Source organism: Phaseolus vulgaris, chromosome 9 (genome assembly GCF_000499845.2).
Source record: "Phaseolus vulgaris cultivar G19833 chromosome 9, P. vulgaris v2.0, whole genome shotgun sequence".
Taxonomy (NCBI): Eukaryota; Viridiplantae; Streptophyta; class Magnoliopsida; order Fabales; family Fabaceae; genus Phaseolus; species Phaseolus vulgaris.
The window spans coordinates 20,737,364-20,764,974 of NC_023751.2; the positions used below are offsets into that span (position 1 = coordinate 20,737,364).

Genomic DNA, 27,611 nt, shown 5'->3' on the forward strand with positions numbered 1-27,611 from the left:
ATTCACTACTCTTTACTTTCTATTTTTATTTATCAAGAGTCATTCAATAGAAATAAACATTTGTATGTTTAAACTAAAATATCATTATTTAATGATATATCTCATTACTTATAATAAATTACAAATAATTACTAACTCTGGTATATTACTAAGGGTGTGTTTGGATTGGGGAGGAGATGTGTGAGGATTTGAGAATGTGGATGTGTGAGGATTTGAGGATGTGGATGTGTGAGAAGAAAATGTGAAGAAAGTGAGATTGTTTGGATTGGAATATGCTAGAATGGATGTGCGAGGAAAGTTTATGGAAGTTTATGAGTGATGTGATGACTTTGAGAGAATTTTAAATTTTTTTAAAGGTGTAAAATATTATTTTACAAATTTACCCTTGTCTAAAAAAATTAATAATAAAATGAGTTATTTTTGTTTAAAAATAAATAACTTTCACATATTCGTAGGTTTAAAAATTATAATTAAAAAATAAATATCTATTAAATGTAAATAGGTATAATTTAAAAATTATAATTAGAAAAAAATATGTATTCAATAAATTAAATGAAAACATAACTTTAAGTAATTTATTAAAATATTAAACATGTACTATAAAATTTAAAAATAAGTCAAAAAAATAAATAAGATCTTATATAAATAAAAAAAATTATTCTTAATATTAAAATCATGTAGTAATGAAAAATAAAAAATACTATAAAAACAAAAATATAATGTAATTAACAATAGAAAATAATTTCATAAAAAATTATTATCAAATAAATTATAACTCATAAACATAATAATTATTCACAAAAATATATTAATATAAACACAAAATAAAATTAAATAAAACAGAACATCAAATAACTTTTTAAAATATTAAACATGTACTATAAAATTGAAAAATAAATCACATCTTATATAAATAAATAAAATATTATTTTTTAATATTAAAAAATTTTACCGTAATGGAAAATAAAAAACACTACAAACAGGAGAATAAAATAAATGAAAATAAATTCGAAAATGACATATACTAACTTGACTTTCCTTCTGCATCTCTTCATATTTTCTCATTTGAAGGGAGAGGATATTTACGCTTCAGAAGTATATCCCTCCTTGTCTTTCCCACAAAATCCTGGATCCAAATGACATATTAATTCTCACTTCTTTATCTATAAATAATACATCCACAAAATTAAACAAACTCTAAATCTAATATCAAAGTCCTCGCAAAAATCGCTTTTCATTGTTAATTAACATCAATATTTATCAAAGACTTCGTTAAGATTATTCCCACACTTACCTTACGACATTAACACCATCTACGAAATTTTTATAATTTTCATAAGTTTTCTATGTGAGATTTCATCCTTCTCAACGATGATAAGTACGATGATTTCAACTTTTTCTATATTTTTTAATTTTAAAAAGTCATCTATAAATTTGGAACTTAAAATACACATTTTAAAATGCAAATGACATTGGATAATGGTGGATATTGCGCTACGTATTCAATAAAAGGCCTCTTGAATTGGATCCCACAGAAAAGTGGCGAAAATTTGTTCGCCTCAAGCAAGAGCCATCCACGTGTCAACCTTAAGCTCCACAGCACAATCCTCTTTGTACTTTGCCAAGTCATTACTAACGTGTTCCCATCACTACCCGCACATTCTACTCACACTAATTCCTAGCCGTTGATTTTTCAGAGATAAAAATTGTGGTCACCTTAATTCTCGCATTTCGCGTTAAGTACAAAAAAACTAAAATCCGCAACTCTTCTCTGTAGATTCCTCTCTCGAGATTCATTTGCTTCTCGCTGATCAAAGGTACTCTTCATTCTAGCTTCACTCTTTGTCTTTGAACATGAGTTAATTTACTTTTCCATCTGATTCCGCTACTTCTGTTTCATCATATCATATCATTGCAAAGTACGTTTACTTGTCCATATATTGTTATTTTGGTATCAATTTTGAAGCTATATTAATGATTAATAATGAGAATGTGCTTACTGATTGATAACTCTGTGTAAGGATTAGTTGTGTACCTAAGCTAATGATATTGTAGGATCTTAGCATTGAAAACTTGCCATTTCTTTCTAAACGCAGATTATTAGGTAACCTGGTATGGGAGTTGTGACTGTTTCTAGCTCAGCAGCGAGGACTCCATTGGGATTGAATACAAAGTTTTCCTGTAATCGTCTGAAGAGACCTTTAATTATAGCATTTAAAGGGGATAAACACGATGACTCAGCTTTGGTTGCAACTCAAGAGAAAATCCCTGTGCCCGTTGAGACATCCAAGACGCAGAAGAAAAAGATGGGGAAAGCTAAGAAACTGCCTAAGAGAGAAAGGGTTGCCTTTGTGGAGGAAAATTCCCAAACTTCCTTGGATGTGGACTATAATGAAGCTGCTGCTATGCTTGAAAATATATACAAACTCAGCCCTGCTTCTGATACTGCTAATGCAGAATGTATGGATGGTAAAATCAAAAGGGTCTCCCGGAGAAGGAAGAAGATCGTTGACGATTGTGAAGAAAAGGATGTAAACGATGATAGGGTGGTCAGAAACCAGAACAAGAAAGCTAAACGGTTGGGTCTTGATCAGAGGATTTCATTAAAGAGTAACACAGATGGGGACGAAGTCGTTCCCACACAAAAGAAAAGAAATGCTAACAATAGTGTTGAGAAGATTGAAGAACTTATTAGGGAATATTCCGCATCAACTGATTTTGTGGGTATGGACTGGAGAAGAATGAAAATACCTCCCGTTCTTTCTTCTTCAGAGCATGCTTGGTTGTTCAAATTGATGCAACCTGTGAAGGTAAGCAGTAAATTACAACTAATAATTTTGTCCCCTTACTTTGATTTTTCTATTCTTGAAATATTAGTACAAATTTGTTTGGTTCCCGAATATCAGGCATTCGATTCGAGGATTTAATTCCCTTCCTGGATAACTTCATAGTATTCAAGATGTTAGGTGAAAACTCGAATTTGCTTCTGTAGCAGACATTAAGTCATAATTCTTTGTTTTTCAGACAATACTTCAAGTGAAAGAAGATTTACAGAAGGAGCTAGCAAGAGAACCTGCTGATGGAGAACTAGCCAATGCAACAAACATGAGCATTGCTCATGTAAAGAAAGCACTGGAGGTTGGCCAAGCTGCAAGAAACAAACTCATAAAGGTATGGAATTGTTAAGTTCTTTCACAACTTGACTTTTGAAAATTTTCACCGTTTGAAGATGAAATTACTGTCAGATTGTTGTGTTATTTGAAATGAGCAAGTTATAAGCAAGTGTGATCATATCTCTTGCAGCACAATCTCCGGCTTGTCTTGTTCGTGATCAACAAATATTTTACAGATTTTGCAAGTGGCTCTAGGTTTCAAGATCTTTGTCAGTCAGGAGTTAAGGGACTTATGACAGCAATTGATCGCTTTGAGCCAAACAGAAGATTTCGGCTATCAACATATAGTTTATTTTGGATAAGACATGCTATCACTCGTTCAATGACCCTCTCAAGCTTCACACGTGTTCCATTTGGACTTGAATCGGTATGCATTCTCACTACTCATGGTGATTAATGTTTTCTTTAGCAACACATGGTTCAATGGCTTTTATTTCTTTACTTTTTGTTTTCATGTTAGATAGCATCATACTTTCCTTGTTTTCAATGCCAACAAATTGTAATTCCTAATCAACCATTTTTTTGTGGTTGCTTGAAGGTATAATAATCCAGGATTGTTTTATTTAGACTATATATTTAGAAAGGCCTGGGTATAAAACAAAGTACAATAAAAATTCATAACAAATATTGGACTTTAGACAAAGATATTCATAGCAAACAAGGTTTAAAAAGTATATAATTTGGTAATTGTTAGGCTGTTGATGTGTCTCAACTTTGGGTAACTTCTCCATTTCTTGTGGAGCAGGTTCGAGGAGAAATCCAAAAAGCTAAAACTAAGTTAACATTTGAGCTTCAGAGGTCACCAACGGAGGAAGAAATAATAGAAAGAGTTAATATATCCCCGGAAAGATACCATGACGTAATGAAAGCATCAAAATCCATTCTTTCGCTGAACTCGAGGCATATAACTACACAGGAGGAGTTCATTAACGGGGTCGTTGATGATGATGGTGTTAATGGTGATAATAGTAAGCAACCTGCTCTACTAAGACTTGCTCTTGATGATGTGGTAAAAACTCAATCTCTTGAGACTTTATTTGATCTCACATTTCTCACTGTGGTGGTATTCTATTGAAGTTTGCTATGTTCATAACTGGATTTGTTCAATGACATATTCAAAATAGACAATGAAATTTGAAATTTGTCTGAACTCAAGAAGTATTTAACACTGCTACATGTTCAAATAAGTATGATAATCATATTCTTGTAAACAATATATATATATATATATATATATATATAACTTTTTTTATCTCTTTCATGATTCCTGTCGGGTTCCCTTCCTTGACGATCCTGATAAATAGGCACCACACTATTGGTATCTTTTATAACATAGGAAAGGGAAATGTTATAAATACATTTTCTAGTATTCTTCTTTGAACGCAGACATACTTGTTGAAATTTATTGAAAATCAATTTTTTTGTAAGTCACACATCTTATTCTCATTCTCTGTTGATTTTTTTGGTTTTCAATAATTCTAATCCATAAGAAAAAGTATATGTTAGATTGTGTCCCTGGAACTCTTTTTAATAGGGAATTAGTAACATATCTATTTTTCTTTGTCAAGTAATATATATATCTGATTCGATTACATCATATTGTGATGGTCAACTAATCTGAGATTTAATTTTTGTACTAGCTTGATTCCCTGAAGCCGAAGGAGAGCTTGGTGATCAGACAGAGATTTGGACTTGATGGGAAGGGTGACAGAACGTTGGGAGAAATTGCTAGGAACTTGAATATATCAAGGGAAATGGTAAGAAAGCACGAAGTGAAGGCTCTTATGAAGCTCAAGCATTCAGCTCGATTGGATTATCTTCGTCGTTATGTTGTATAAATCACTAATGTATAGAAACACCTTACCTATAGTTATACAGTATATATATATACACTCATGCTTTGTATTATTGTTCATTTAAATACCCACAATCATAATCATACTCATGTAATTTGTATATGATTTACTTGAAATTCCAAAAAGTATATAACTGCTTACATATCATGTAATGTGTCTTTGATGAAATTAAATTGTATTTGGCGTTTTGCATGAAGAGGAGTGTACATCATATCCAAAACATTGGGCAGAGAATAAATGGTGGCGATCTGTGTAGCTCCAGGATAACACTTGCCAATGTAATATTATAAAAATCATAATAATAATGAGTACTTTTATTTCATTTTTTAGTTTTTTAATAAAAAATATTTATTTTCATTCTCTCTTTTTTTTCATCTATTTTCTTTTAGTTAAACAACCTTTATCCTTAACACATTTTTCTCTTCCATTTCCTCTCTTTCTTTAGTTTTCACTGCTAAATGCCATGTATTCTTTCTAAACACTCTTATCACTCACTAAATTGTACTTTCTATACAAATACAACTTTATTTTACAGTTTCACATTAAAAATCAGCTTAGGATATTGTAATTAGTTTAAATATATTCTAAATACAAGAATGTTTAATCGAAATTTTCCATAATTTTAAAAGAAAAAATCAAAATTAATTTTTCCATAAATTAAAATTAACTTTTGTACAAGTTAAAAATAAAAATTTAAGGAAATTACATCAGAGAAAGTTTTACAAATTAATTTATAAATAAATTATTTTTAACAAAGTTAATTTGATTTTTTTTTTTTTCAAAGAACGTACCGAAAAGTTAGTCCAAACATGTTATATTTCATAATTGTCTTAAAAAATAAAAATGGACATATAGATGGTGCTCGCTATCCATGTGCACATATAAAATATAATACAACAAATACTGACAATAATATGTCTCTATACCTAAATGTATATTTTGGCTTTATCCTTGATGTGAACCGGGAATATTAAGAAATTGTTCTTTCAAAGTTATAACTTCATAACAAATTGTTCGATGTTTCTACTTAGATGGGCACATGCTTGTTTTGATATTCAACATTACATTATTGAGGGAAAAAGTATGTTTGTCTTCCTCTGGAAGACTACTGCTTTGCCCTCAGCACAGATTATTGCTTGGAGGGTATTGATTAATTCGATTGCCACAAAAGTTAACTTGAAGAGGCGTAAGATTTTGGTGGATACCAATCTATATAGTTTTTTGCAGGATGATTGTGGAGTCGACAAAACATATGTTTTTTTATTGCAGGATTGCTTGGTTAGTCTGGAATCAGTGCTATACATGGTTAGGGATTGCGTCGGTTGACCATGTTGTCCCAACAACTCACTTCCTGCATTTTATTTTGCTAAATGCTCCTGTCCAGGTTAATGTAGTTTGGAATTGTGTTTGGATAGTTGTAGTTAGTGAATTATGTTCACTTTGGCACAATTAAAGGTTTGGTCTTGGGTAACTTCTAAAACTGTTTCCGCTAGTTTTACTTCTCTGAGTGGTGCATTGATCCTAAGGCTTGTATGTTCTCAATAAAGTGACTTTTTATAAGAGTTACTTCGGTTGGGTTGTTTGTTGTTCTAAGCTTCTGTTGTTCTTTTTGCCCCTTGTTGTGGTTGCAAAGAGATTGTATTGGGTTTGATTTTGAGTTTGTACGGATTAGATTTGAATTTGTACGGGTTAGTTTTGAATTGGTACGGGTTAGTCTTGAAAGTGAACGGGTTGTACGGGTTTTTAGTGGTAGATTTGTTTGTCTCTCTATTTGTTGGTTTGAGAGACCAGAAAAATTGTCTCATATTTTTTTCGATATGTATAAGGGTTCAACCACCCCTTAAGTGGTTCCTGTTATTCGATCCTTTTTGCTAATAAAAAAAATTGAACGGAACAACCTTGAATTTTAGTTTGAATCTATTATCCATATTTTATTTCTGAAAATAGTGTAATGATAGAGATATAGATACTCATCCACACTCTAATTATAATAATTATATTATTATAAACGTTAAATTAAGTTGAGTTTCGTTTTGCATTTTTCTTGTTTTCTTACAACTTTTAATGTTAATGTTTAATATATTTTTGACTAAAATGTTTTTCATGTATAATTTATAGAAATAAATAAATATTTATAATATCCATTTTTATATTTCTGAAAAATATGAGAGTAGATTAGGAACAAAAGTTGAGAAGTGATGATAGTGAAATGAGTAGGTAGCCAGTAACTAATGACTAACATTTTAAAATATTATTCTATTTTTTTCGTAAAAAAATAATTTATGATTGTGATATTTACCATACCTTATATTGGTAAGGCAAGTTAGGTGAAGAAATGAACAACTAAGCTATACAAGTAATCACAGTCATAAAACAATTTCATTATTCGAAGATGAACCCTTACAACATATTATCTGAATATAAGATATATAACCCACATCAACTAAATATATATCAAATGAAAATTTATAAGGAGAGAACTATTTCCATCTTATTAAATAATTTTATAGAAGTATTTTAACTTTTAATATAAATTTTAATTCAACCTCTAATTTGAGAGGATTTGCTCCAATTATAGAGAGACACTTGTCCTTCTATGAGTGGAGATTTTTTAGGGTTAAAGTTTGCACCTTGGCTACCTATACCACTATAAATACAAGTCTAGCCCCCTTGTAAATGAGCTTTGAATAAACTATTGAATTGCTGCCCAAATTTCAGCCTAAACTAGTCTCTTAGCTCACTCTTTGCTAGCCTTATCTATAAGTGTTTTAGCAAGGGACCTCTTAAGAGTTGACCTAACCTCTCTTAAGCTTCATTATCATTCTCCATACATCAATACTTCACAATTTCTTACACTCATTTTAGTCATCCAATCCCACCAAATTCCACACCCCAAAATACAAAACAAAAGACTCATATCAATGCAAGCTAGGGATTGCATCATTAACTTAACTTCACGAGCTAATTTTGTGTGGTTAAATGTGATATCTAACAATTAGGACACCAAAAATTAGGAAGTGATCGTCAAATGCTTATTAGCCTAAGCTTAGCTTATATAATGTCTGGCTAATAAAAGAGCTCTTAGCTCACTAATTTTCCATCTTACTTTTAAATTTTTTTTGGTGAGTTCCACAACAATATAGAAGCAATAAATACAAGAACAAGATTGAAGGAAACATTTTTATTAATACCAAATGGTTTATACACAGTCTACTTACAATACAATATGTATGGTCTAAACCCACAAACGTCTTTATATATAGAGCTTATATTAAGGAGTAATGGAAAATTGTTTAAAAAAAAACTATTAAGATAATTATAACAAACACATACTAGATGTTCTAACTCATCTTAACAATATTAGTAGGTTTCTAGTAAACGATTTTTTTCTCCTTCACATCAAACAATCTGTTTGTCTAATCTCTTCAACAAATAATTTGTTTTACATGATTTAGGGTCAATTATCACAATTATCCACCTTACTCCAAATCATGGAAGAGCTTCCAACTTTAACTTCCTTTTTCTTCAAATGAAAAATTAACTAGCTCCAAACACCATCTGAACCTCGATCTTGGAAAGGAGTTTGTAAACACGTATGATGGATTCGAATCAGTAAAGTTTATAATACATTATAAATTGAACATTATATTATAACATGTTACATACAAAAATATTATAACATTGTGGAAGTTGAGGTAGAGAATGACTCTCTTTGTGTGGGAATCTAGTCAAGCTAATCAATTACAGCTTGGAGGATGTTGACTAATACAACTGTTACTAAGGCGATGCTGGGGGGATTTAGGTAGCAATTATAGGTGAAATTTGGAATCGTAGAAATAGGTGTATCTTTAAGAATGGCAGAATAGATCTTTTAGAGGTTTTATTTTATTTATTCTTTGTTGATAAAAGAAATAGGTACGAGTCAAGTTCACTCCCACTGTGTCAAAAACTATTACGAAGTGGACTTTAATTCTAACTCAAACCCATAAAACCGGCTCATAAGATTGAGGTTTGCACCCACTTATATACAATGAAAGACTCTAATCTCTAGTCGATGTGGGATCTCCAACACACCCCCCTCACGCCGAGACTGTCAACTCGTGCGTGAGACTATATATTATGGGTGGTCCGATAGCGGGTGGCACAATAGGCTCAACACAAACACTCGCTAGGATAGACTCAAAAATGGCTTTGATACCATATTATAAAGTGGACTTTAAGCCTAACTCAACCCCATAAAACCGGTTCATGAGATTGAGGTTTGCACACACTTATATACAATGAAATGTCATCATCTCTAGTCGACGAGGGATCTCCAACAAAAACTTTGATGACCAACCCTTACTTAAAGTTCATAAGCAATATAAGTTCCATTATTTCATATTTGTTTTCATGTACTAAATGTTGTATTTATTGTAATTGTTTCCATTATTTTTTACAAGTATTTTAAATTGATTGTTCACTCTAATTCTTATATCAAATAGGACATTTTTTAGTAATTGTTTTATCTTTAGTTTTCATACATTCTTCATTTCTAATTTGAGTTATTTTGTTAGACAATTGTACTATTTTAATTGTTGATGACATGTCTATGGTAGATTTTACTTAACTATTGTTTCATTACCACCTATTTTAAATGATTTCTTTAGAAATTATAAACTACACAACAACCTCCATTACCGAAATGGGATTTTTGTTTCACATTTAAACTCAAGAAAAGTTATACATCATTTCTCATAATGCAATTAAAATTTCATTTTAAAACAAACTTCAAAACCTCTATATTAAAACCACATTTTCATTTGGAATCAATTGATTGATGTTATAATTGAATTTGGATTTGAATTTGGAATTTCAGTTGAAATTGGATTTGGATTTATAATTACAATTTAGATTTGGAACTACAATTGATATTGGATTTGAATTTATAATTACAATTGAAATTTATATCTTAACCTTTATATTGAAACCACATAATCAAATGATTAGTTTGTGTTATAATTGAATTTGGATTTGAATTTGAAATTACAATTGATGTAGGCAGGTTTCAAATTTACAAACGAGTGGAACTATTTCTAAATGAACTGTTTTTTTTTATCAAACATAGCATTAACTTCACCGACTTCATCAAATTTTCTTTACTACCACCTAGTGTGGACTTGAACGACCTAATATATTTTTTTCTTCCACTTAGCATGAATATGGGTAAGTTATAAATTTTTAAAGTCAAATTTCTCTTATTTTGATTGGTGTATTAATGTATATGAATGTTTAAAATCACTACATTAATGATTAACGCATTTTTTCTGCTTTTGAGCTTATAAGCTTATATTTTGGAATTTGATTAAGTTGCTGGATTCTTTGATAGATAATTTGATTTCTGTATTGACAACCTGATGTTTTTTAAAGAGGTGTAAGCTTATCATAATTATATGTGTTGAATATGGCTATGTTTTGGTATTTTATCTGTAAACCTCATTTCTCTAGCATAGGAAATTTTTAGAAAATTTTTGTACATGGATTAGAGTACTCCGAGTATTTCTACTTATTAAATTTTTATTGTTGATTAAAAAAAACTATGCTGACAATATAGTTTATTTTATAATAGACTTAATTTTTTAATATAATTTTATTTTTTCATGATAGAGCTGATTCTTTAATATAGTTGTATAACATTAGTAATAAGATCTAAATTTTTACGTCCATAAAAAATTATAGTCTTCTACTATAATTATCTTAAAGTTATATGGAGAATAATTCTTGATAAATTGACAGTAAAATTTTACAGTAATAATTAATACATATTGTTTAAAAGATTAAATGTATTTGGTATAGACTAAAAAGATATCTGACCACTTAGTAAAAGTATTTTCTAATTAGATGTGATTTTATTAAATAATAAAAGTCAACTTAACTTTGAGAAATTTAAATGATTTACACGTGGCGGTTATTCAAGTTAACACCCTTACGCACACAGTGAAGAATAAATGCCATTCTGTTGACATGACTACGAAAATCTGAGGGATCTTTTTAATTAGACAAACTCCTTGTCTATGTGCTATGCTAAGTCAACTTCAACTTCCTCCATTATTAGGCATGTTGTTGCACATTATGTTTGCACTATTTCTGTCATCGAAACTTGGGATTGACGAATTGAAAATCAATTAGGACTTGAATTCATGCATTTCAACTAACATTTAATCAGAAATAGTTCGATTAATCATTATATTTAAGATATTATTTGTTTTAAAATTGATGTTTTATTATAATTTTATTTTTTAAAAAAACATCTTAATAAATTAAAAAAATACATAAATTACTTTTAACCACGACTTCCGAACAAAATAATAAAAAGGGATGAAAGTTTTTTTTTCTCAGAGATGAAAGTAAACTAACCTCAATGAACATTTTATTATCAATTTCACATGTATACGTACACCAAAGATTCTAATGCCTCAGATTTTTTTCAATCAATAATCTGTAGTTCGGTCATAGCTCATTACAAAATAAAAATTATTGTAAGTATCATACTCAATGAAAAGCTAACCCACTTCATAGTAATTAATAATTTATTTTATTTATGTTCCAGAAATTTTATTCTGGAGAATAACTTAAATATTGTAAAACAGAAAGTTTTGAATATTGAGTTTGATTCAATCCGAGATATAATATATTTTAAACCAATTTTATTTATTTTAGAGGCTGGGCCATTTACAATCATGCGTGTCATTTTTTCGATATTCTCTAGATGCACGTCAGCATATTTAGCTAATGTAACCAAATAAACAGTATATCATGCATAGTCGAGCTAAATTAAAGATGTTTTTTCATAGAAATATTGTAGGCAGAAAAATTAATTAAATATATTGAATATTTTACACTAATTAAAAATATATAATAATATATAAATGGATATAAATTTCACTTATAAAATTGAATTATTTTTAAAATATTAAAATTATTTATAATTCTTTTTAATTAAAATCTGTTGGTTAATCTGCACTATAAATTTTTGCTCGGTGAGTGGTTATGTGATTTGACATAAAAGAAGATGAAACGGGTTAATGAATGATGATGAGATATAGTTGAGAATTTGAAATAATAGTATTGAATCGAAATAGGGAAGAATGATAAGGAGCAAGTAAAAGGTTAGTAGAAACTAGAAAACATGAAATGAATGGTGATGACTCAATTCCCAAAATGGACGAGTGAGAGAAGAGCGTTTTGCAGTGTGCGGCCACTTTGGTTGATTCTGCGTAACCCTCAGACCAATGCTTTGGATCCTACTCACCAATTACTAAGCAATGACACAGATCCAACTCTCTTTCGTTCTTATATTTATATACACACAGAGAGAACTACACAAACATATTTTTATGGAGCAGCCACCATGCATTATTTGCCGTTTGACTCACCTTTTTAGAAGGTCAAAAACAAACTCATCAAGTCTAGCATTACAAGAGCACAGTATGATAGTAAAAAGAGATTTTAAAAATTGAGTTATATTAGAGGCCATGTGAAAGTGAAATCTAGAAAGTGAGTTTGGTACTGACAAATTCTGCAGCTTCTGTCTCCTTTCTGCCTTCCAACTGGCTCTGAGTGACATTCCAATATTCCTCTTACACTATCATATCACATCAATCTAAAATAATATTTATGTGCCCATATGCCACATCGAGTTGACGCAAAATCAGACTTTGTACTTTCCAACTTCTCAGCTGGATAAGATTTTATAATGTACTTCACTGCCTACACACAACCATTTAGCCTTGCATCAAATTCAGGGTCCACATACTATAATTCTAATTTTAGACGTCCCTTCTCAAGGATCGGACAAATAATAAATGGAAACATGATTCAAAAGTTCTTTTATTATTTTAATCACCCAACACTTCCTACCTCACATTCATTCATGTCAATATTCTTATCTTCCTAACTCGTTATTCTAATCCAGCTTCTCTATGTTTCTCTCCATCTCTTTATATATAGGGGGATTCAAACAAACTTTAGCACCGTGAAATAGTAAATGACCATAGTCTTGCGTATAATTGGCTGCTGAACCTTGCATTATCTACTCCATTGTTTTTAGTTAAACAAAATAACACACTTTTAACTTTAACTAAACTGATCAAATGGTGAAATAACTCTTAAAGTCAGAAGTGATTTCTAAACTAAGGTAACTAAAAATTATTTTTAGGAGTAAGCGAATGTTTGGCGAGGTTGGTAAAAAAAAGAAGACACGCGGAAGTCTTGTTTCATAAGGACGGCCGAAAAAATATTTGATTACACTCACCACTCCCGAACACTCCAAAACAGTTTCTGTTTATTTAATGTTATAAATTATATTAGAGATATCAAATTAAATAGAGATAAAATATTTTATAATATATAATCAAATGTATGAGTCGATTTTATATATAAGATTGAGTTCATTTTAAATCAATTTTTTAATAAATTAAATTATTAGTTTTCAAAATAAAAAATAAGACTATGATGTGTTGTAGAAAATAAGTATAATTCCAAAATAAATTGACGATAGTTCCAGCATATGGCAATGATCCTCATCATCGTAAACGTGGTTTCACTTTCTCACGTAACGCGTCACAATCTGCTAAAGTATTCGTTTTAGGAAGCAAAGATAAAGACATAATATAATATTTTGTTCTAATCATTGAGTTTTTGACTACCCATGTCGTTTTGGCGCGTTTGGAATTGCCACAATTTAATTCATTAAATGTTGTAATTTTTTTATTAAAATAAAACTAAATGCATGAGTTATATCTGAGTTGGGATGAGTCACGTGACCAAGATGGGTGATAATTGTACAAATGAAGGTACTAAACCTTAAAAACTAAAAGTGTTTTTAAAGACACACTCAGAAGTTGACAAATTGTTCCACCTAGTCCTCCAAACATTTGGGCTGCTGCAATTCTACAAATTTCGATACGACACCATTTCTGCAAATTTATATTCTTTCTCCCCTCAAACTTTCATTATCAAATTGTCGCTTATGGAATTTTGTCTGACTCAACTCAATATAATATGGTATTTAGATAGAAAATGATGATAATAATTAAAAATTGTCCTTATTGTTACTTTAACTGCGTGTTTCTGTAATAATAATTATAAAAAATGGTAGCAATAATAATATTCGTTATAACCGTGACAATAATATGATAATAATAATCAACATATTTTATTGAATATATTTTAATTTTAAAATTTAATTATTATTTCTAAAAAAAATTGAATGGCAAAGAAACTTTAAACATTATATCAATAAAAATATAAATAAAATTTTGTTGTCATTGATTATTATTATAATTATTTTTTATGATTATTAATATTAATATAATTAATATATATATTTTGATATAATTAATAATATAAAAATTATTAATATTATTAATATATTTCATATCATTCATATTATTAATTTTATTAATATTATTATTATTATTCAGATTAGATATTTTACGAAAATAACTGTTTCAGTTTTAGATATTAGTCTTTGAGTAATGTTGAGAAGGAGTTTAATTTTAGGATTACATATGTGATGGATTCATTTGAGAAACCCAAAATAACAATAATTTTTCTTCAATTTTGCTTTAAAAAAACATGCCTTCTTTTATAATTTAATTTAAAAAGAATCTACTTATCTCATTATAAATCATGTTAAATGTTATTCAAAATTTTATATTCTTAAAAAAAATATTTATTTTTCATAATCTTTTAATAACATTTATTACTTTTACTTTTTCAAATAAATTTATAAACTTTTATTTTACTAAATGAGGTTATATTTTTATATATTTTTAATAAAGTAATACTTAATTATCTTATTTTATTTAACAATAGTTGTGGATTATATATTAATTTAAATATAATTATAATCATGTTTAATTATTTATTTATATATATATATATATATATATATATATATATATTATAATGCAAATGACAAACTTCTGCATATTTTTGTAAAACAACATTAATAAATTGATAAACCTAATTTCAAAAAGAATAATTGTATTTTTTTCATAATAAATCTAAATATTAACATTTTATTTGTATCTTAACCTTGACATATTTTGAAATATACTTTCTTTAAACATATGTGGAGATAATTATCTACAATTTGACAATACATGATAACTGATTTAGTTATATAGACTAAATTATAAGTTTTGAATATATTTTTTGAATATTTTAACCAATTATAACTAAAAAGCTATAAATAGAGATTGATTATTCTCTGTATTTATTCATTTATATATAATGACAAACTTTATACTTAATATTTATATTTTATAATTATATAACCATATTATCTTGTTAATAATAACTTAATAAATATAATCATATTATATATTATGATTTTAATAACAAATTTTGTAACATATTTTTCTAAACAAATTAGCAATATAAAATATATTAAAGATAAGGATTAATTTTATTTTTAGAAGGAAATAAAATTTAATAAATAGTATAAGTCTATATCATTTATAAAGTATGAAGAAAAAATATAATTAAATAAAAAGAGAGTCTTAAATTGAAGATAAAAGATAAAAAAAATGTTGACTAATGAATTATGTACCTTTAATTATTTATTTTATGATTTCATGAATTTTAATTATATGTTTTCATTTGCACCTTAAGACATTTAAATGTAGAATTTTTCAAAATTTTAATATAATTTTAGAATTAAATTATTTTTTTAATAATATTTTTTCTCGTGATTGCAAATGATTATTATTACTTTAGGTGTCAGTTTCACTTAGTTGTCAAGTTGCATAGTGATATCTAAAATGAAAACTTTTATAAAAAAGAATAATTATATCATATTTGTACCATACTTTAAAAATTATTAAATAAATTTAATTATTCTAAATAAGTATAACTAACTTATTTCCTATTAAAATGTTTAATATTTATTATATCATTAAACATTATGTTTTTTATGTGGTAACAACATTGAAATTTTATGATAAAATAAAATTACTTTAGTGTTGCAAAAACAATTATATATAGAAGACAAATTCATCATAGAAAATAATACATTTTGAAATGAGATAATAGTAAAATAAAAATAATATAATATAATTGCTTCCGTAATAATTTGTTTTGTTTATTGTAAATTCGTGCTGTTAGTTACAAATTGTTGCTGAGATTATATATAAAATTAAAAATTTATACAATTATAATTTTTTTATTGTTATTTGACATTAAAGAAAATAAAATCTATGTTTTTTTAGTATTGAATTCATATCATGTCTTCTTTGCTTTAATTCTTATTTTTTTAAAATATTATTTAATTAATATTTAGGGGATCACGAATATGAGTACATTATTTACTTTACAATAATAAAAAAATAGACAAATTTACTACTTCAAAAATAAGAATAAATATAATCAAACAATCATTTGTTTCATCCTTACTTAACGTCACATTCTTGTTCTAGTAACTAATCAGAACTTGAATGTTAAATATCAGTTGTGAAACATATTAAAGTTCATCACTAAGTGATTAAATGCACAATCAAATAAGGGGTGAAAAATTAATTTAAGACAAAGAAGTTTGCTAAGTAACCAAACAATACTCAAAAGACATGCTCATCCTTATCAAAAATGTAAACAACCTTATGTAAGTGGCAATGCACACTTAAATGGTGAATGATTTTTAATGCTATAAATAAGGGTTTAAGCTAAGCTATGAGAGTGTAATACAAGTTTCATATTTTGTTTTTATTTCACTTTTTTTCCTTTGTAAAGTTAGTTTTAAGAATCTCAATGGTAACTTTGTGGTTAAAGAAAATCATAGCAAGAAAAAAAAAACATAGAAAACAACTTTAATGTTAGCCTGATTATTTTTATTTACATACAAATTACTGTCACTATTTTTACTCACAATGTATCCTCTTATTATTATGAAGTATAAAATGTTGTTATCCTCTATGTAATATTGATAATTTAATTTATTTTTTTATAAATAAAAATTTTCATGTTAGGCATTACCATGCAACTTGACATCTCAGTTATACTGACACCTCAAGTATCAACCATCATTTATTATCACATGAAAAAAATATTATTAAAAATATATAAAAATAGAGAAAATATAAAAATAGGGGGGACTAAACCAAAATGCATATGTTAACAAGAACGATACATAGGTAGACTATATCTATTCATAAAGAATTCTAATAACAAACTAGATGGTAGCCTATTATACCAATGAAAAGATTCCATATGAGTAAATTCGAAATTAGCCAACTTATCAATATGAGTAACACTAATTTTACCCATATATAATAAAATAACAGTAAAGCAAGAACTATTTAATTAACATATGAATATATACAACTCATAATTGTATCTCAAAAAGATATCCCTCTTCATAGGGATTTTAATATTTACACAAAAGTTTACAAACAAAACATTCAACATAAAACATATGTTCCTCTGGATACTCACTGAAGAGCTCTATCACCTACAACTTCATTTGCTCCCGTATAAATTAACACGATCATCACAGATGATAGAAAACAATCACAAGACAAAGCACAGGGTAAGTTAGCTATTTTTTTAAAATTTCAAATATAAAACTTTAAATATCAACATAAACCATCAATATTCACACATTTCCACAAGTTCATCAAGGTTCTATCATGTTCATCATCCACATTATTCCTGTCATATTTCTACTGACTCACATACTCAGACACTTGACTCTACTTTCGGAAGACTCGTGTATTGAAATTAGCATCCAGAGACCTGCACAGCCATGCACGTAATTATCTCAATATCTCATCATACAGGGTAAATCCATTTGATATGCTCTGATCAGTTCTTTCAAACCTCAGACTCAGCCAAATGGACCTCCTTCGACTCTCACCAACTGAATAACTTAATCTATGTGATTCCATTATATCAGTAGAGCCAGGATCGTCTCATTCGCAAGACACTCGCAAATCAATACACCCTAATAACAATCTCAACACAGTATTTTCTTTCCTGAAAATACTACGTCTTGATCACACTTTAATCTCATTAAATACATCATTTAACATATCAATGCACCACTCAATCACATCATATTTAAACTTTCTAAACAATCCAAATATATCTCAAACTTTACTTAAACACATAATTAATTCCAAATATATGCTCTTTAAATAAATCATCATCTAAAATCAAACAATCATTTCTCATCAAATATCTCACTTAAGTAATTCAACAAAATATTTAAAAAAAAAAAACAGTTCAACTCATTTATATTATCATTCAATCACTTTCAACACTTTTAACAAATTATTCACCTTAAAATCAATATAAAAGATTCAAAATCAACAATTCCAGTCAATATATTACTTTACTCTTCAAAAGAGACAATCCTGCAAGCAAAAACAATTGTAATTGGTGACCACGTCACCCCCACATCCATAATCTTCTAACCTAGGTTTTATTGAAAAGAATAAGACTAACTTCCCTTACCTGAACTTTAGTTAATGCTTACTAAGAACTCCAAATCAGAATCTTAAAGAGAAGAGAAAAAACGGAAAAGAGAAACTTATAGAGAGATGGTGGTTTGAGACCTGAATAACTGAATTTTCTATTTATATATCATTTTTCATTTTAATAATAAAATATTCAGGTATAATTTAAATATATCGCTTCTATTCTAAGGTTATTTTCTAGATCCTTACAAGTATTTCATCGATTTCTTAATGCTTGCATATATGTGATGAAACCATAATTTTTTTTATATAAATTAAAAAAGGTGATATGAAAAGTGATATTTAGAATTATGCTTATAATAATGTCAATATTTATAAGAAATAGATTTTATTTTAAATATTATTTATATGAATTTTAACATGTTAGATGCCTTATAACATGATGTTTAATGTTGCAATATTATTAAATATACATGAATGGGTCCTTAAAACATATTCATAGACTTTTTAACAAGGAATTGTTATATTTAATGTTGAAATATTGGTTAAATATAATGAATTAGTTCATGAAAAAATTTATTAAAGTTTGTGAATGATGTGATGATTATAATTTTTTTTAAAAAATTTAAAATGTGTAAAATGAATTTTTTTTAGATTTGAGTTAATTAAAAATTTATAAAATATTACAATATCATTGAATAGTTATTTTATATATTTTAATTATTTGTAATTAAAAAATTATCTCTAATACGGCGTAAGAGTTTATTTCCAAAAAATTACGAATTATATTAAAATATCAAAACATAAAAAATTAATAGATAAAAATAAACAATATTTAAATATTTATAATTATAAAAATTTAATTAAAAACATGGTCATATTAAATTTAAATAATAATATTTTTTATAATTAATATTATTATTATTATATTTAATTATATTATATTATAATTTTATTATTATTATGTTATTAAATATATGTTAAAATTAAAACAATTATTATTTAGTGAATTTATTTAATCATTATTAATTTTTTAATTTACATTTATTATTATTATTTTGATTGCTATTACTATTTATAAATTTATTACTATTTTATAAATTATTCATTTTAAATATTATTATTATTTTATAAAATTTATTATTTATTTTAATTATTATTATTATTACATAAATGTATTTATATTATATAATTAATTATATTATATTATAAAATTTATAACATAAATTATATATTATACATTACGTTATAAAATTGTATACATAATCAATAATCGATTATGTATACATATTCGATTATTATACAATTTTATAACATAATTTATTATATATTATACATAATTAATTATATTTATATATAAAATTAATTATAATATTTATTTTTATAATGTTTATAATATTTTTTATTATTATAAATATATATGTATATATAATATATTTATTTTTATTATAGATATATTTAGTATGTTATTTTATAATATAATTAATTATTTATGTATGTAGAAAGAAAAAATTAAAGATAAAATCTACTTTTAATGTATGATGGTGAGTTTTTCGCATTATGTAGGGAGTTTATTTTATTAGGGAAAGCAGTGAGTGGAGATTCCCCTGCAGAGAGTCGGATGAGGGGAGACCTTCACCTTTTTCTTCCACAAATTGACGTCTTTGTTTTCTCGGTTGAACCAAATCCAAAACATTTACGTAGGTTTTACTTACAGTACACAACTCCAACCAAATATAACGTTAAAGATATTTACCTTTTTCACACATATCTCCGTTAATTCAAAGCATTTAGAAGGTTTTTACTAATTACAACACGCTCGAATCAAATATAACGTTAGAGATATTTATATACTTTTTAACGAAAGAACTTGTTACAAAATAACATTATAATAATATTAGAAACAATTTTCAAAATACCTTTCATAAACTCATTGATAATTAAGATTGAGTTATTTTCAATCTCATGTAAATTATTTTGTATAGTTTGATTTATTACATTTTTACTATAATCAAAGTAAAACAAATACTATTTAATTCTGATTTGATTGTTACCGTTAACTCTTATTGATGTTGGTAAGTTTGTGAAATTAAAAAATTATCTATACTAAAATCTTCTCAATGTTCTTTCAAAAATAATATCACATACCTTTAGATATAAGACTATCATTCCATTCAAGTAAGTTTAAGATTGAGAATGAAATGATGTCATTGTAGAACATCCTTATAAAAGAACATGAGTTTGATAAACAATAAGAGAGATAGTGAATAACAAAATTTCGATTAACTTAAGTTTAATTCAGTAGGACTTTTTTAATATAAGAGAAAAATATTTATTTTGGTTTTATTTTGAATAGTTGTTTGAAGGCTTTATTTATTGTATTTTTATTATCAATAACTCGTTAATATCTTTTAAGTGTGTAAGAGTATTTTAAAAACTTATTTCTATAAATTTTAATAAGAGGAATGATATATACGGAAATAATTTCAAATTTTAGTGGTAACATCACATTTCTTAACATATTTAAAATTTATTAAAAGCTATTAAATTATAACGTCTAATCAATAATATGAGTAGAATTCCACAAAATTTATCACTTATAATAAATCTTGCTGAATAATAAACGGTGTGTTGTTAGTAATTTTTTATATTTTTTTTGTAAATTAATACTATATCTGTGTATTATACAAAATAAAAAATTTAGATAGTAAAGAAAAGCAAAAAGAAAAAAAGACTACAAACAAATGTTTGAGAGTTACTTTACAAATAAGTTATCAGTCTTTTCTTATTATAGAAGCAAATAATATCCCTCTATAATAATTGTAGCAAAAACTAACATTACTTCATTTTCATTCCAACAAAATTCAAATTTAGTCAATGACGCCCATACAGAATTGCTGGATTTAATTTATTACCTGAAATAAGCTAACAATCTTTGAAAACTGAAAAGCAGTTTTATTCTACCTGCTAATAATTAATTTATCGACAATAGTCTATGTTGGTGTATCTCTGGTACAGTACTTGAGACTAGAGAAGTACAATATAACAATTTTTTTATTTTTTTTTTAAGATATTTTTTAAGAAAAAAATTTAATAAAATTTTAAATTTTTAAAATGGACAATACATCACATACAATAATTCAATGAATAAGTCAAAATATTTAAAGATAAAAACTGGAAACTCGTTCTCTTAGTTATAATACGCCTAATATAATCCTACATTATTTATGAGTTAATATCAAATATAATTTATATACAATTTTTTTTAATTATCCAAAACGTCTTTAAAGATAAACTTCGACAAAGACAATATTCAAATGTATTAAATGATCCTATAATAATAATAATAGTGTTTATTATAGAAATTATCTCTATGAAATTGCATTGTATTATTTACGCAAATGTTATATTTCAGAATTCAATAAATTTCAAAGTATTGTGACAAACCATATTGTCCACAGAATAAGTGTCACGCTAATTAAATTAAGGGTTGATTTGTTCTCCATTATTTCTCCTTAATGATCATCAAAACTTGCAAAATCAAATTCTGTGTGCCAACTTACAAAACCAAATTATTCTGCAAAACCCACAACTTTCATGTTTCCCCCTATTTTTTATGACATTTTCTTGTTCCTTTTTTTTGCCAGTTTCTTTCACTCCTTCCCTTTGTTATAATTTGGTTTTGTTTGCTTCTTCCTTAACTTTTCAATGTCTTTTCCTTTTTCCCCCCACCCTATATGTCATCCTCTCCAAAATAGGAGCATCTTTTAGTTTTTAGTGAGATCTATTTATTCATATTATTTATTTATTTTTCTAACAATATCCTACAACGTTAAATCCCCACCAGACATTATGCACAGTACAGAACATTATTTGCATACAGTCCACAAAAAAAATAATATTTGCATAGAATGCAAGCCATATAAATGTGTGAAGTGGATGAGTACATTAGTGCAGTGGCCATGTTGCATTGAGAAGATGGAATTAGGTAACCTTGCTTTTGGCCTAAATCAATTAGGCTTCACATTCCTAGTCACTGTGTTACAAGTTTCATGCTTTACACAAATCAATTATTTCATATCACCTTTATTGCTTTTTTCTGGATCTTTTTTTTTCATATATAAAATAAATATATCAATTACAAATATAATTAGATAAGAGTGAATCACTGCTATATTAGTAACTAATGGTTATTTTGATAAATATGTAATTGTTTACTTTTCAGAAAGAGTAAGAGTTATTGACGTCAGTGAAAAATATTGAGAGAAAGTGAGGAATTTAATCACTAAATCACTTTTTTATGAAGATTATTAAAAAAAATTCTGCATAAATTTCATTAGTTACAAAATTTATTTAGTCCAAGCAATCGTGTTTGTTAAATTAATTTTTTTTAGTAGTTTCTAACTTTGTTTTGATATTATTTGAAGTAGCATTTTTTAAAACACTAATTTATAGTTTTTTTTATATTTATTTATTTACTATCTTTCAAATATTTATTAAATTTTCTTCTAACTCCTTTTGAATAAAAAAATTATTTATTTATTTATTCGATTTATTTTCTTCGTCTCGTTTTTAAGTATACTATTTATTTTAACTATTATATTATTTTATTAATTTGATATTATCCTTAGGATATCGATGATAATAAATTTATTTTTTTTTCTTTTAGAGAGCTTTATGTGTAACTATTTATTCTAATCAATACACTAATTAATATAATAACCATTAAATTCATAAACATTAAATTACATCAAAACAACATGGACAACATATTTTATTAATATTTACAAACCTGATGACAAATTAGAATAATTTTTTATAGTATTAAATTTTTATAGAACTTTTATTTTTCTAATTTTTTTTTACATTTTTATTAATTTATAAACTTCAATAATAATTGTTTTAGAGTTTATTATGAATTTAAGTATGTGTTATATACAGTTATACTGTGCATTCATATATATGTTTACAATGTGAAAAATTTTAAGTGCTTGTACCTATGAATCTTTCTGGTAAATATTGTTTCCATGTTTGTGAATTATGAAAAAAAAACAGTAATCTTTTATAAAAAAAAAAACCTCACACATGACAACAAATCAATCAATAACCATTGTTATTTTTTTTCAATGACATTTAAAATATCTCAAAAATTTCTAATCTGTTTATTTGTTTATTTTATGATGGCGGCTTTATAAAAACACATCATTGTTAAATTCAGTTATCTTCTCTAGTTTTTATGAGGTTTCTTGATTTATTTATTTTTTCTTTTTTTCTCAGTCAAAAATGTAGTTTCCTTCTTCTTCTTTGTCTTTATTGTCTCCTTCACGTTTCCGAACGCCTCCACGTTATTCACTCAAGCTTTCCCTCTCCTCTATGTTCTCCACTTCTCCTCTAAAGCTTCTTCGTATTACTCTTGGTACGGTTTGTGCTTTATCTTTGATTGATCATCTGATGTGTACTTGTGATCATACATCTTCATTTATATGTTTTACTAAGAAAATCAAATAAAAACCAAACTTTAGACACTAAAATAATTAGTTGCAATAGTAGTTAAATTAGATACTATTTTAAAAACTAAAAAAAAATTAGTTTCTAAATTAGTTTTTATTATTGTGAAATAGTTTTTAAATTGGTATCTAATTAACTATCAAAATTTTAACTACCAATTATTTAGATTCTAAATTTGGTAGAAAAAACCTTAGTTATTAATTAGATATCAATTTAAAAACCATTTAACAATAATATAAACTAATTTAGAAACTAAAAATTTATTTACTCCCTAAATGGTCTTTAATTTAATCACTATATCAACTAATTATTTTTTTTTTCTAAAATTGATTTTTATTTCATGATTTTTTTTAGTGTTATAATTAATGTAAAATTCGTCATTCTACACCAATTAATAACAATTGGTAGGAATTTTTTCACTAATTGTAAAATGTAGAAAATAATACTTTCATTATAACATTACTATTGAAAGTTAAAATAGGAGTGCAAGAAAATTATTTTAAGTAGAAATTACATTAATAATATTTAATTTTTTATGAAATTATATAGTTTTTTTTTATATTTTTAATATTTACAACCTGTCCTTCCAATAAGGGAATAATACAACAAAATATTTTCTAAATCATTTAAATATTTTTCAAACAAATATTGAAAATATATTAAATATGAAAAACTTTTATATTATCCTATAAAAATATCAAATATTTTAAAAAAATGTTATAAGATTTTTTTTTTATATTCACCACATATAATGTTTCTTTGCATTTTTTTTTTCATTTTATTATGAAATGTTTGATTCAAATGATATTAAATATTTTAATTTAATTTTTAAAATTTAGAAAATGGAATAATATAGAAAATGTAAGACAATGTATTAAAGACAAATTTTTCAATTTAATAAAGATGTATAGTTTTAAAAAATGTATGAAAAATATTTAAAATAAATATTATGTAATTAATTATAACAAATATCTAAGATCAGTACAAAAAAGTACACCAGTATCATATATTAATCTTATCTAATAATCTACTTTCTTAATAAAAATAATGTATACTATCTATTAAAATGTTTAGTGCACATCAAACACTACATAATAAAAGAATTTATCATGATTTTATCTAATTTTATATTATATCCTATCTTATCTGTAATCCTTAAAAGAGCTAATAATGATGATTGTTGCCTCCTTCCATCCTCATCAGATCAAGCTTCTAAATTTAACTCAAAACTTTTTTCAATATTTTTTTATCCAAATTCTGTATATTTTCGTAAGTACATTATATTTGGACACTCTAACGCAATGCAAACATGTTATTAATATATATAATTATACCTATGTTTTTCTTATTCTATTTTTTAGTATGAGTATACTAATGGTGAGAGTAAGTGACACGTCCACAATTTTTAGAACGTTAATACACAGTAAATGGCTGCTAAATAGGATGTTGACCATAATGGATGTGAACATTTTGGAACTTAGATTCTTTCCTCAATTCATGTTCTTATCTTTATAATGCACTAATCTTGATATTTTACAATATACTAAAATATTTGTTTATTATGTTTTTTTTTTAAAAAGAAGTCTAAGAGAACTATTACTTTCTATCTTTTTTCTCTATTCAACTTAGTCACTTCACTTTTCTTTTGACAACCATCAATCATTCTTCTTTATCAAATTCGCTGCTCCTTCATATTTTTCATGTTTGGATGATACCTGTAAAAAATATCTGAGATCAAGTAATAAGTACTTGATATTCGATGCTAGATGTAATTAATGCGCGATAATAACGTTGTTTTATCAGCAAAAAAGAATAATTAATGGAGGTATTTCAATATACCTCAACCCTTATACAAGAAATCCAAACCACTCACAAACCTTCAAGATCATTAACACTCGCATAACTAACCCGTGTTTCTGATAACGAACCTCATACAAACTAGTGGTTCAAGACACCAATTAGAATAAAAAAGAAAATGCTAGTCTAACATTCGCGATTATCCACAAACAAACCTTCAGCTGAACCATCATGAAAATTTTATTATGATTTATAATTTCATTCATAAAAATCTTCTTATTCTTTTATTTCCACAGTTCTCTTACGACTGTTATCCACACACAGAATCAAATGTTATTGACAACTTCACTTTTCTTAGTCATCATGAATTGTGCAAAGTGTTTTTTTGGATCACGATGAGCCGTCGATGCCACACCCACCCATTCATAGCATTTTGACCAAACCAGTCAAGCTACCCTACAAGTACAAAAAAGATGTGATGTTGATTTCGCTTCCTCTCCACAATGCGCGATAACAACATATTTTTTTTAAAAAAACTTATGACTAGTTATATGATTATTATAGGTCATTATTATTAGGCCGAATTAGTGTCTAGACCATGATTAAGGACACATTACCTAATGTTTATCCATTGTTTAGGCTCGATAACCTCTTTCTGGACCTTAGTGGATTTGGACATCAGTCAACATGGATTAGTTATCAAAGTTTATGAGATTCGTCCGGTTTTGACCGGTACATATTAATATATTTAAATTAATGTATTTTGAAGATAAGAAAATATAAAAAAAATTAATAAAGAATCTAAACTTTGTTTTGTTTTGAGATTTAATAAAAAACAAAACCTTTAAGGCCTCAAATATTGGATACATTAAAGAGACTTTAGACTTGGGTGGTGTGATTTAATTGGAAAGAGAGAAGACATTTATATTAGTGTGGTGAGAACCTCAATGATTGAACCATCTTAATGATCAAAATAATAATGATTATTATGAAAATGCTTATCAAACAGTTGTTTGGAGAAATAATGCTGGAATCTTTAAGATACTTAATTACTAGATTGTTTGAATTAGTCAATGGAATTATTTTTTGTGGATATCAAATTAACAATATTGCACATATATCACTCATGTGTCCACCTGCAAGGATAAATAGTGTTGCATTTGTCAGTATTAGTGTATAATTACTTCTTTTGGTATGCTTTTCTAACCCAACAAGAAACATGTCTATATCTTGATTATTGGCCCCCTCATTTTTTGTCAAATTAGTGACTTCTGATTCATCTAAATAAATATAAAGTAATTGTGGGGTTTTCATGTAAAGTCAACTTTATCATTGGGGCATAGATAAGATTTTGATAGAAGGTTGGTTAACATGTGGACATAGTAATGGATGGAAGAGATTTGATGGGTCAATTTACAAATATGGAAAATCAGGTAGCCAGACACTGCCAAAAACACAAATAAAAAGGTGATGAAAAAAATTAGGGTTAAATTTTCAAAATAAGCAATTTGAACTCAATAAATTAAAATTTATGAGTTTAACTTTTATAAAAAAAATTCTACTAACTTCTTCAAAAGTTGAGATACATAAATTAATTTTAATTATATGTTAAAAGTTATTTAATATTATATTTTTCCCTATAATTACTTATGGAATATTTCTATTGTGTTTGATTCTTAAAAAATGTATTTTAATTAACAATTTAAATAAAAAAAAATTGTAGTTTATAATAGGCTTTGTAAACTTTAACTGTCTCATATATTTAAGTATTTTTAATTGATTTTTTTATTTAAAATTTTAGTTTTAATAAGTCCTTAAAA

At 26.3% G+C, this 27,611-nt stretch overlaps 1 protein-coding gene across 2 annotated transcripts; it reads left to right on the top strand.

The window, feature by feature from the left end:
* The first annotated feature begins 1,709 nt into the window (after positions 1 to 1,709).
* Positions 1,710 to 5,176, top strand: LOC137821773 (RNA polymerase sigma factor sigE, chloroplastic/mitochondrial). Of its 2 annotated transcripts, none has more exons than XM_068626524.1 (6): positions 1,710 to 1,817; positions 2,097 to 2,810; positions 3,025 to 3,171; positions 3,304 to 3,540; positions 3,919 to 4,182; positions 4,814 to 5,176. In XM_068626524.1, the coding sequence occupies exons 2-6, from the start codon at positions 2,115 to 2,117 to the stop codon at positions 5,009 to 5,011; spliced, it is 1,542 nt and encodes a 513-aa protein (XP_068482625.1). In that variant the 5' UTR covers positions 1,710 to 1,817; positions 2,097 to 2,114; the 3' UTR covers positions 5,012 to 5,176. The 2 variants fall into 2 exon arrangements, with proteins under 2 accessions (XP_068482625.1, XP_068482626.1); XM_068626525.1 differs by having other exon boundaries at positions 3,919 to 4,141.
* The last annotated feature ends 22,435 nt before the right edge of the window (positions 5,177 to 27,611 follow it).